Source organism: Leucopleurus acutus, assembly GCF_964270905.1.
Source record: "Leucopleurus acutus genome assembly, chromosome: 17".
NCBI lineage: Eukaryota > Metazoa > Chordata > Mammalia > Artiodactyla > Delphinidae > Leucopleurus > Leucopleurus acutus.
Genome location: NC_139159.1, coordinates 81,057,321 through 81,070,185, shown reverse-complemented (window position 1 = coordinate 81,070,185; position 12,865 = coordinate 81,057,321). Strand labels below are relative to the sequence as shown.

Below are 12,865 nucleotides of genomic sequence, written 5' to 3'. Positions count from 1 at the left end.
CTTTGCTGTGGCTTGCTGATAGCTCATGGCGTTTGGAGGGTGGGATCAGGATTAGACCTTTTATGGGGCATGGGCTGTGGGTGCAGGGGAGACTGTGGGGGTCCCCCTGTGCTTTACAGCCAGCTGCCGGCTTTCCCACCACAGACCATCGTTCTCTGCTCTAAGCCAGGCGGCACGGTTGGTGGGTTTAGGGGGGCTCTGTTTGGTCTCTACCTCTGGCTTTCCACATTCTGTGTGCTTCCTCTCCGCCCTGCCCCAGCTTTCTGTAGGCCACTTTCTTGCACGCAGTGAACGTCCCTAGTGCCTTGGAGGGATTTCTTTCAGCTTCTCTGTCCTGCTCCGGCCTTTGATGGCCTTGGCCTTGGAGGAAGGGGTCCCTCTCATTCTCCTGCCCTGGGCTCAGCAGGCCTCTCTGCTTTTACTTGGAGAAAGTGCATTGCGCCTCAGTGCACCTCTCAGCTCTTCTGGCTTGCCCAGATTTCTGCGGGCAGCTGCCTTACATCTGGGGAAGGTTCTGAGAACCTCAGGAGGGGGTCTTCCTCTCAGCCCCCAGCCTGCAGTGTGCTACACCCTCTGCGAAGGCCCAGGGAAAGGATGAGTGTGTAGACTTGCTTGGTGGCTGGGTTCCTGTGAGTTGGAATCCATTGTCCCCACCATGGGCAGTTGGGAGTAGTTTGTGAAAAGTTCAGCTCTTTTCTCCTTCCCTTCCTCTTTGTCTGACTCCCCGTTTCCTCCTCCTGCTCTGCCAGGGACGAAAGCAGCTGTGGGTCTTCTCTCCTGGGAAGGCTTGCCGCTCTCCAGAATTAGTTCATTTACGTTCCCCTTCTGATGGATTTTGAAAAGGTCCCTTTTATACCTCATGCAGCTGTCCCCGTGGTGTGGCAAGGCCATCTGGTGTCACCCTTTCCACTTGACCTGCCCTCTCTTCTGAGTCACTTTCAGGTGGATTTGGCAGCCTTCAGGCCTGCAGAGCTGGTTGGGAAAAGCCCCAGGGGAACCCGTGCAGCGAGTCCGGGGACCCGGCTCCTCCCGGGCACCTGGCTCCGGGCCCGCTGGCTCGGTGACATGCGGTTGCTCTCCCTGCCCCATGAGGAAGCCGCGGGCTCTCCTGGCTGCTCAGCCTCTTGGCGGTGGTTCTCTCCATGCCCAGAATCCACACACGCTCCCAGGGACAAAGTGGATGCGGGAAGGGGGTTCATCTTCATGAGTGCCCCTTCCCTCTGGACTCTCAAATCTTTGTTGCCTTGACAACTCTCCAGTGCCCCTCCTCTTCTGTAATACTTTTGTTGTGGCTCTTTTAGTTCTTGGTGGCAGTGTTGTTTGCTGTGAGCTACTCCAGGAGTGGAAGTTGTCACAGTGGTGTTTGTAGTGGAGATTAACTTTTTCACTGGCAGTGAGGTGCTGTTGGATGAACAGGTGTAGTGTTACAGAGATCCTGGATTGAGGGTGATCCCCACCTTCCCAGACTACTAGTTTTGTAGCTTTGAGCTAATCACTGCCTCTTCCTGAAGCTTACTTATGTCTTAGTAAAATGGCATCACATACACTATTTGTGAGTGGAGAATCATAATCTTCACAATCCCTAATGTCCCTTTCCCTTGAAGGGAACTCAGAGTGAGTGCAGGCCTCCCCACTCCATCCCTGGAGAGGTAGAATGATTTACCTGATGCCAGGATTGGTCCCAGTAACCAGCGTGATCCGTTAGCTTACCTCGCTGTGCTCTGCTTCCTCTCGGGAAGTGCTTCTCTGTGCTCAGTGCTGGAGGTCAGGCCTGGCCTCCCCTGGGTGGGCGGTGGGGGTGTGCCCAGTTCAGCACAGACTGTGTCTAGGCAGGAAGGTCTATCTGCCCAATTCTTGGTGTCAGCAAGGAGTTGCACTTTCTAAGAAACCATGTTATGGCCTTTAGCATGGTCTGTACATGGTAGTAATGTTGATATTTTAGCCTCTACCTTTTCTCTTTGTTTTGTCAACTTATTTTTAGAAACGAGCTGGACAAGAGGGGTCCTGCTTACTGGGACCCTCTAAGAGATCTCAGCATTATGATATGGAAAGATCAATAATATTCTTATGAAAGCAACTCAAAGACTAACTGTGTTTTTTATTTCTATAAGTGAAGGTGTCAGAATCGATCCTCAAGGTATCATTTCAGGCCGTATCAGGCCATACCTGTACTTTTTCCTCTGTATTCTTTTTTTTCCTCCTCTTCCCTGTATTCTTTTTTTTTTTTCCTCCCTCCTCTTCCTTTAGTTTTCTTATTTCAGGTTTGGGAGAAAAAATGTACTTTTTTCTCTTATTTCTATTCTCTACCTGTTTTTAATATCATAACTGACTTAATGTGCACATGGTTGTCTCAGATTATTACTTAGAAGAGACAAGAATAGACAAACTGTAAAATCATGATGTGCTGGTTTTCATGTCAGGGTCAAGTCTTGAAATGGCAAATGGCCTGTGGTCAAAAGTTTTGGTGATCCTATTTTCTGCTTCTATAAGGAACAGTCTAGTTTGGTGGCAACTAGGCGTTTATTAAAAATGTTCTGTTTTCATGATTTCTTCAATTTCTGGGTTGGAAAAAACTCTCAAGTGTATTAGGTGCTCTAGTTGGGCTGAAATAATTGTTGGATGTTGTGATTGGAATTGAATAAGATCTATTGATATTATGGGCTAAATGTTTGTGTCCCCTCCAAATTCATGTATTGAAGTCCTGACTCCCAGTGTGATTGTATTTGGAGGTGGGGTCTTTGGGAGGTGATTGGGTTTAGATTAGGTCAAGCAAGTGGGACTCTCACGTTGGGATTAGTGCCCTACAAGAAGAGGAGGAGACACAGAGCTCTTTCTCCCTCTGTGCCCATGCACCTGAGGAAAGGCCAGGTGAGGACACAGTGAGAAGTGGATGTCTGAAAACCAGGAATTGAATCCACTGGCACCTTGATCTTGGACTTCCCAGCCTCCAGAACTGTGAGAAGTAAATGTTTATTGTTTAAGCTACCATCCATGGTCTTTCGTTATGGCAGCCAGAGTAGACTAAGACAGTTGATTTTTAGTGAAATTAATTAAGGAGTCATCACTTCCCACTGACCAAGTCATGTGCTTAGGAGAACGTTCAGATTGATCACAGGCTTCATTCCAGTTTGGCACATGGAACAAAGGTTAGCAGCCACCATGGCCTTGAGCTCTTTTATCTGTTTTGGTAGCTCCGGCTCTCTGTGGTCAGGCCTAATCTGTGGGGATGGGAAGACTCAGTCAGCTGGGATGTTCCTCTCTGTATGACCTCGAGCAAATCATTTCACTTCTTCAAGCTCGTTAAGTATTTTTACTATGAAATAATTTCAAACAGAGGTGTAAGGAACAATAAAATGAATCCGCATGTAACAGTCACCCGGATTCGATGGTTATCAAGATCTTTATATATTTACTTCATCTCTGACTTTTTCTATTTGTTGAATTATTTTAAAGAAAATCCCAGAGGCATCATTTCATTTTACACCTTCACTCTTTAGTGTGCATTACTAAAAAAAAAATGGACATTTCCTAATACAACCACAATGTTAATGGTATACCCAAACATTAATAATTATTTTTGGTAGCATTTAGCGCTATTCCACAATCAAATTTCCCAGGTTGTCCCTGAGTTCATTTTTATCACCTTTAAAAGGGAGATAATAATGCCCAAGCTCTCCCTCCAGGACAGGAATTTTGTGGGAGGGTATGCCTATTTTGCATGAAAAAATTTTGAAGTTCTGCTGTGTCGCAGGATCCCTTGCTTTTCGGTACGCGGGCCTCTCACTGTTGTGGCCTCTCCCGTTGCGGAGCACAGGCTCCGGACGCGCAGGCCCAGCGGCCACGGCTCACGGGCCCAGCCGCTCCGCGGCATGTGGGATCTTCCTAGACCGGGGCACGAACCCGCGTCCCCTGCATCGGCAGGCGGACTCTCAACCACTGCGCTACCAGGGAAGCCCTGCCTTGACGATTTTATACTCTGGAGAGCCTAGTACAAGGTTTGGTGCAGAGCACGGCTCAGTATGCGTAGTTGTGGGTAAGGACTGCAAGTGTTTCTGCAGCGCTCTGTGCTAAGAACAGTGCTGGCGCCTGTGGACGTGCTGTAGAAGTGAAAACTGCCTGCAGCAGACCTGAGCTTAGTCTGTCATTCTTTGTCTGAGTGTTTCTACATTTCTTCCCTTGGACACGAAGCCTCCTTTTCTGCCCAGCAACCGTGTATTCATCATCTGTTGTCAGTAGTGAAATTTCTACAGCAACTGTCACAAGCCTCTGAGGAGTCCTGTGTTCCAGAGAAGGTCCCACATTGTAGACCTGTGTGAAGTATCAAGATTTGACAGTCAGTGTACCGCAGAGCCTGTACCGTCCTCGCCTGCGGCAGTCCCGTCGCCGTTCCCATGCAGGTCCCCGTGCTGCCGCACCATTCAGCCCTTGATGTCCACAGACGTTACCAGCCTTAGCCGATTCCCTCTCGCACGTGCCTCAGACAGCTTCTCCGTCAAGTTCTCTTGTGTATGTACAGCTTATAATGATATGTCATTATTCATCCTCTGTCCGTATTTTTGTCATATTTTCCTTAAAACATAGCAAAACGTCCAAATAACGCACTCATTGTTTTTGCTCTGAGTCCCAGGACCCTTGGCAAAGACCAAATGTTGCCTCTTCTATAAAACCTTCTTTGGCCAAATTACATGTCTCATGTGCTCTTCTCCCAGACTTTGATCCTGCCTCTGTAAAGTCACCGATAAGGAGCCGTAATGTCCTCTTTTGACGTTGTGTGCTCTTTCAACTTGGGACACCCCAAGAGTAGAGCCTGTCGTGCTTCTGTGTGCCTGGTGCTCAATGCTGTGGGCGCATGGTAGGTGTTTGATGAAAGCTGAGTGGATGAGGGCTTGAATGAGTAAAGTCAGGTAAGGTTAAACGAAGAGGAAGGAAAGCAGTAACTTGATGAGTGAAGAAAAAGTGATACGAGTAGTAGTGAGTGGTGGAATGCATCACATGATTATTTCAGCTGCTTGTTGAAGTAGAAAATACCTGGAGAAGAATCACCTCGGTGGGGGCCACGGTCCTTAGTATCGACACGTAGCACCCAGAGCTCCTTTGTGGTTCCCACCGCAGTAAGGTGCACAAAGAAAAGGTGAGGAGGTGGTCAGCCTGCACAGCCTGGCTTCTGTTGGTGAATCAATGGCTGTTTCTCTCATTTTATTATTTTATTTTACTCTTGCCCACAGATTGATTCTGTCCTACCTCTTTGGATAAATGAGGCCAGCCGACTAACACATAGCTCTTTAACACCTTTTGTCATCTAAATACTCTTGACAAATTAGGGGAAAACCAAAAAAGGTGACAAGATGCTCTCCCTTTAAGGAACTTGTAGTCCAATGACCTTGATTTTTAGCTGTCAGAACTTAAACAAAATTTAAAGAAAAAATCACAGTCTCACCACTTAAAAAATTTGGTAAGTGGACCTGTGTTTTGTCAAGACCTAGAGAGACAAGGAGAATCTGGTGGCATTGAGCACCCAGCCTCCTGATTCCGATCTCTAAACACTGAAAGGATCCTGCGCTCCTTGGAAAATAGATTCTAGGCCTGAGGCTGGAAATGAGCCAGAAAGATAGCAAGCTGTTGACAATCTTGGGCCTTCTCTAAAGACATAGGAACCAACCTGCAAGGGCTCCCACTGGCCGAACATGGGACAGTTTGAACATCAAAAAAAGAACGTGATGGAAGCCAACTGAAATACCAAATATGTAAAAATCCACCAGTGCATAGTGATACTGAGTCATATACGACTTACTGGTCATCTTTGGAGGTGGTAGGGACACCAGTTCTCTCTCCAGTAAATGAAGGGACAGACTCATTTGTCAGCCCTCCTTTCTGTGTCGTCTGTTTCAGGATCACCAAACGGTTGATGAGGGAAAATCCTTTTTAATTAGAGAATTAAAAAATTACCACTTTAGAATCCTTGATAAAAATAGATCTGGGCAACAACGTACAGCAGGTGCTCAGATCCGTCAGGAGGAAGGTTGATGAGAACTTTCTAACGGATGGACCACACTGACAATTGAACATAAGCATTTACCCCTGGAAACCCCACTAAAGTGACAGTGAAGTTGTCAGGTAGTGGGAAGGCAGGGAAGAGGCCCCAGAAGGCAGCGGTGCTCTGGGCGTGATGAGATGAGGGCCGTGACGGTGGGAGAATTAGCTGTAAAGCATCTCATGAGTTGATTGTGTCCCCAGATCTCCTTCTCTGCTCCGGAAGCAGGTGGCTGTCCCTCTGCCGTCTCCGCAGAAGATTAGTATTTCGCCTGACGGAGTAAAAAGAAAGCATATGTGCTGGAGTCACAGGCACAGCTGGAGAGCAGGGCCCTGTTGAAACCGAGGGGACTAAATGCATATGGGGCGTTGACCGCTTCACCTGGCTTCCACAGCCAGTCTTATACCCCACATGGGAAAGTCTTCCAGGGAACAGTGCCCAGAAGAAGAGGCTAAAGCACAGACACGGGAGATTCCCAGAAGGAGATCCCGCAGTGCGTCCCTGCGTGTCCGTCCTGCTCTGTGCAGCCAGCTGAGCAGAACACCCCGGGTACTGGGGTGCAGGTGGCACCGGGCATCATTAGTAGGTTCATTCCTTTCTTCATTTCAGCAGGGTTTACTGGGAGGGCATAATTCAGCCTTATAATAAGGTACCTAAACCACGAGTGCTCTACCCAGCATTAGGCAAATTAGGTCACTTATATGTTATCAGCGGGAGCCCCTTGGGAGATTTGTCACCTGTCAATTGAAGATGATTTGATTATTTAAAGAATTTTGTTCATGCTGCAAATTAACATTACTGTGTCGTATCCAGATTAATTCTGGTTGCTTTTCTGCCCCCCTGCTCTCTAAGGAATGACGCTTAGACACAGAAAAGCCCTGTGGCACAGTTAACCCATTAATATATGTGCCAGAGATGTAGGCATTCTCTGCCTGGATCTTGTTTTGTATGGTCGCCGGTCAGTGGAGCCGGCAGCCTCACCGCGCAGCCCTGCACCACTCTCTGTGACGTCCTCGAATTCCCTGCAGGCACCGGTATGACAGTGGTGACAGTGTCATTGTTCCTCTGATCTCAGTCTCATGTCCACCAGCCACTGTTTTTAATTCACCCTTAGAAATTCTTTAGATGGGAGGTTAAGGTTTCCCATCAGGTGGTCACACCACAGATGGGGAAAGACCAAGCCATGTACTGGAACCTGGTCTAACTTCATGGCCCGAAGTCTCGCCCCCATGGCTGTGCCGCTCTGTCCCTCTTCTCTCCAGGTCCTCCACCCTCCCTGCCAGCAGTGACAGGAAACAGGCCAGGAGTGAACCCCCGATCCCTGACTCCTTAATTCTTCCAAACAGTGTGGGAGTGTGGAGATCACAGGCTGAGGGCCAAACACGGGATTTTTGACACGACTTTAACTTCAGTTGGGCTCGGTTTTCTCCTTTGCAAAATGGGCACAGTGATGCCTGCCTTTCCGAGTTACTTCGAGTTTTCCAGCAGGAAGTGCCCTTGAGCTCCGGAGTGTTACAGAGCCCGTGAGCATGTGTCTAGGGTGCGTCATGGGTGATAAGCAAACATTATTCACTATTACCTGCATCCTCTTCTCCTCCCTCCTAGTGAAAGGGACAGGGATGGGGTGGAGAAAACCAGCCTTATCTCACAAAACTCTACTTTTACATAAAAATACTGGTTTGTAATTATTTGCTTAAATATCTGTTATACAGATGGACTGTACACTCCTTGGGGACAGGGCCTGGCATTTTGCTTGGTACCTAGTAATTGCTGGAAAAATATTTATTAAGTAATAAAATATTCTCCAGTCCTGCCTGCCCATTGACCTTCTTGGAATTTGATAAGGATTTATTATCTTGGAAAATGAAACCTCCTAGAAGATGGTGACTTAATTTCCTTTTTATCCACAGGCCCTTAAGTGGAGCAGCTGCTAGTGATTATTTAAGTAAATTGAATAAAGCTGCTATTTTCTTTTTGTCTCTTGGTCGCTGCCCCTTTATTTCTCTCAGAAGACTGGACTCACTGGACTGTTAAGTATTTGGGTTACGAATTTTATTTTTGCTCAAAAAAATAAAATAGAGCAAAACAACCCCCCCACTCCCCCTTTTCTTTGGTTTAATTAACCTTTATTTTGTTTTTATTTTCTCATCAGAAAAAAAGGATGTGACGCAAAGCCTGGAGAACTATACCTCCAAGTGTCCCGGAACCATGGAGCTCATCACCCTCCCCGATGGCCTCACACTGCCCCCGGTGCCCTTCACCAAACTTCCCATCGTCAGGTAGGACAGGCTGGCCGGGGTGCGGAAGGTGAGCTTCGCTCCCAGCGTCTGTCTGTGGTCTGATCAGGGATGCAGATCTTTAGAAGAGTTCCTGGTTTGGGTTGGCTGTGTATCTGGTCCGTCATCTCGTTAAGTCGCAGCCATCGCCTGTGAAGTGTGTTTTATAGACCAGAGAATCAGGCCAGGGCCATCGGAGAACTGCCATGGTCACGTGCTTGTCTGCCGGCAGAGCCCCGCAAACCCGTGTCTGCCCGGTTCCATGGCCGAGACGTGGCCCTCTGTGCAGTGGAGGCCAACCAGGCCTTGTGGCGCTCGCACTTACCCGCATCCGGTAGGGCCCACTTTCCTAGACTGTTCACCCCTGCGCACAGGCCCGGGGGGGCGCCTGCACCTCGCTTGCTTTGAGTGGCTTACAAGACCATCTGCGGCCTGCTCTGTCTCCAGACTGACTGTGAGCCCCTTCCTGGACCCCCAGCCCTGCACACCCTTCTGGAATCACTGAGTAGGCAGAATGTGCGGCGGGTTTCATTCCTCTGCTCGGGCTCCACCTTCTGCTTGCAGTGCCTTTCCCTCCCTTGCTCTGCCTGGTGACATTCAGGCATCTTTCAAGATGTAGTTCAAGGATTATCTCCTCCATAAAGCCTTTTTCTAGAGCCACCCAGATAGAAATAATTACACCTTCTGTATAAATTACCAATTATTTCAATGCAAAGAGTAGAAAACCTAGCAGTGGATCACAAATAAGAGGTGATTTTTCTTATTTATTAAGAACTTGGAGACAGGTGGCCTCTCTGCAACTCCTTCTTTACCTCCTGATGACCAAATGGCTGCTGCAGCTCCAGATAACACATCAACATCCAAGACAGGATGAAGGAAGAAGGGGCAGGGCCAGGGAACCTATCTTCTGTTTACTAGGAAAGCAAAAATGATCTGGACGGATTCATAGTAGGCTTCTGCCCCAGTCTCCTTGACCAGGAGTGCATCTCGTGGCCACCGCTAGTTGTAAGAGAGGCTGAGGAAATACATGTTTAACTCTCCCAGTCTCTGTACTGTAGGTGGGATAGGGAGAAGGGGGTTAGAAATGGTGCTGGGTTAGCCAGCCAGCAGTATCTCTTATGTCTTTCTTCTGTTTCATTTACAGAACTTGATTATACGATACATCTTTGTTCTTTTTGACTGAGGGCTACCTGAAGAGGGCTTTGTCTTTGTAGCCCTTGGGTGCTCATGTGTGTTGGGTGAATGAACAGGTCTACCCATCAGAATTCTTTGCATAGCAGTTGGCAGAATACTTGACCCAGACTATCTTAGGCAAAAGGGAATTTATGGCACACACACCTACAAAGTCCAGGAGAGGGATTCGGGCAGGGCTGGGGCCAGGCTTCAGGCCACCTCATCAGAACCTGTCTTCTCTCCCCTCTCAGCTGTGCCCTCTGCAGTGAGGCTTTAGTCTCAGGCCCCGGGTGGCATCAGGGGGGCAGCCGCAGCTCCTCATCCTGCAGTGTCCGGGAGAAGAGAGAGGCAACACCTGTGGGGGAAAGACGAAGCTTCTTTCTTTCAGGAGCCTCCACAAATGCCCTTTGCTCTCCACTGCCTCTCCTGGGGTTATGGACTCAGATCTGAGTCCCTGCTCCCAGCCCTGCATTAGCCATTTCTTCCAAGAGCCCTGGTCCTTTCAGTGGAGAATGGAATTTAAGTTAAGATCTGGGTGCTGTGTGTGCTCCTTACCATTGGGGTGTTGCTGCTCGCAGTGGATAGAACGAGGCAATATCTATTTATATACATACGTTACTCACTGCATGTTCATGTCCATGGTTATTTCTGCATCTATTTCTGTGTATTGGAAACCGTGAGTTCATACTGATACCTCCAGTTCCACCCAACATCTTAGGGGATCCTTCTACTTTTCTGAAATCTGTAACTCCCTTCTCAGACTGGGGGAAACCTGTCTCCCATTAGCCTCAGTATGGTTACTCATTTGGTCAGTTCCCCTGCTGGTTACCAGTGGTTATCAGGTTGACCTCCCTCCCCATGGGGAGCTCTGATGGCCAGGCTGTGCTGCTGCCCCAGCCCCCCAGGCCCCTCTTGCCCCACTCCGGCCAGCGTGCCCTCTGCCCTGTCGCCTGCTCAGATGCGTACCTGGCTTTGCCCTCTGTAATGGACTCATGGCTGAATTGCCGGGGCGGGAGAGAAAGGGGAAGGAAGCTTCTTTCCCATCTATTCTCATCAACAAATAAGCTTGCCCTTCAGATCTTAGTCTAGCATGAACTGGGCTCGCCCCAGAATGGTTTCAAGTAATTGTGATGCAGGTACACATTTTGCCGTGTTTTCATAAAACATTTGAGGCAGCTCATAGAAATGTTATGTTAAAAATAAAGTCACCAGAGTGAAAGGTGAGTAAGGGTCCTACATAATGGCTGGAGATGGGGGAAAAGCATGATTCTATTAATCATATGTCAATAATTAACTAACAATGGGTATAGGAGGAAATGTGATTGGTTACAAAACTCTCTGTCTCATAAGCAGACACAAACCAGTCACACTGGAGAAGTACACCTCTTCACAGTAAGGAGGCTTGTGGAAACCCCTCTTGTGGGTTCTCTTAAAGGGAACATATTGAATAATGTCCTCAAAAATATCCCTACAAAAATCTGAAGCAGGTTCTCATTGTTGTTTTGTTCGTGGCATTCCTCAGTGCAAACTACAGGCTTGATGCCAGAGGGGGTTGGGTACACCCAGCTCTCCCAGAGGACAGAGCAGTGTGGTCCAAACATGCAGCTCTGCTGTGGACTGTGTGTATGTGTCCCCCCAAAATTCATCTGCCAATGACCTGACCCCAGTGGGATGATATTTGGAGGTGAGGCCTTTGGGGGCTGATTAGGTTTAGATGGGGTCACGAGGATGGGGCCCCCATGATGGGATTAGTGCCCTTATAAGGAGATGAAGGGACCAGAGCTCTTTCTCTTCTCCACATGAGGATACAGTGACCATGTCTGTGAGCCAGGGAGAGGGCCCTCAGCAGAACCCGATCATGCCGGCACACTGGTCTCAGACTTCAGCCTCCAGACTGTGAGAAATGAGTATTGTTGTTTAAGATGCCTGGATGATGGTATTCTGTTAGAGCAGCCTGAGCAGCTAACTGACGAGCAGTCTAATACAGCAGTCTGGACTGTCCCAGCCATACGTAGCGTAACGGACGGACTGTTTATACATCAAGCACTCCTTCATGAAGGTGATTTCTTGTAAGTCAGCTTTTGGCAAGAGTCAGGCAGCAGAGAATTCAAAGTTATATTCTCAGGAGAAAAAAAAGGGTGATGGTAGGTGCTCTGTGATGCTGACTGAGGGTGGCAGACCCATATTACTGGTGTTCAGTCAGGACCTGGAGCAGGGTAGGTGTTGTGTGACTTTGTGTGGAATGGTTGTGTCCACACTGCGTGTGGGATGGTTGCTCTCTCACACAATCAGTGTTCCTCGTCTCTCTCTGGAGAGGGCTGACACAGTACCCATGGACCCGGCCAATGTTTTTTCTTAGAAAACTAGTCTGGGACTATTTTAATGTTCTAACCAAATGTTTCAAGGACCTATGCCTGGAAAACATGGACTTAATGTTTAAGTCAGTTTAATTCAAAACAAAAATTCAAGTCAGTCATTGCAAGACACCCCCTGTAGCTATAGGAAGGGCTTTGAAGACCGAAGCTCCTGAAAAATGTCCATATTCATAAGTAAATGATCAGACTTGCTGAATAGAATTGTTAGACATGAGCTAATTTAATGTTAGTGGTGCCTCATATTTATACTTCTGGATTTGGAAGAGATGAGTGGAGCCTTTTTTTCTGGTGAGGACTTTCCTTGTTTTTGACAATAAAGGCATTTCATCAATTTATAGGAAAATATTTACTTGTTCTGTGTAGCATGGGAGCATGAACTGGGTTCCCCCAAAAGTTGTGTCAAGTAATCACGATGCAATTTAATTTAAAAAAAGGGCCAATATAGATCCCTGTTTTAATTCTGTTCTGAAATTCAACTAATCAGATATTTATAGAGTGCCTAAGATGTGCTTGGCTCAATGCTAAGGGCCAGGGACTCAGTGATGGTCAACATGCCAAGATCCCATGTGCCAGGAGACTGCCAAACCCATATCCGTTACTACTGTCCAGAGTTAAAGCAGAGGGAAGTTCATGTTACTCCTTACAGAATTCACAAAAACAATAATGTACGCAAAAGCCACTAATAATTCTGTAGATTGTTCACAAGTTGTGAATTATTAAAGAAGAAATTGGGGTAGAGTTTAGATGCCATTTACAGGAAACCAGTGGGTCTTTAATTTGGGGTGAGACGGGGGTGGGGTGGGTATGAACTGATTGTTTCTTTGATGAGCTGACCTTGAGCTTCAGCCTGGCAGAGAGCCAGGGTGGATGAGGCTGCTTTAGTTGATAAGGATCGAAACCCTCCAGTCAGGATGAGCTTGGAGTCGTTTTGAGTGGCCTTGGTACTTTTAAAACTCCAGCTTTTAAGTTAATTGTATTTGAGGAAGGATTTCAGGTGTTTATTCAAAAAG

At 47.6% G+C, this 12,865-nt stretch overlaps 1 protein-coding gene across 3 annotated transcripts in view; it reads left to right on the top strand.

Annotated features, from left to right (window-relative positions):
* Nucleotides 1-12,865, top strand: part of TRAPPC9 (trafficking protein particle complex subunit 9) — a 509,341-nt gene that overhangs the window by 100,150 nt on the left and 396,326 nt on the right. For all 3 annotated transcript variants that reach the window (XM_082858827.1, XM_082858825.1, XM_082858826.1), the window contains one exon: nucleotides 8,184-8,310. In XM_082858827.1, coding sequence (XP_082714953.1) covers nucleotides 8,184-8,310 — 127 coding nt within the window. The remainder of the gene's footprint in view (nucleotides 1-8,183; nucleotides 8,311-12,865) is intronic.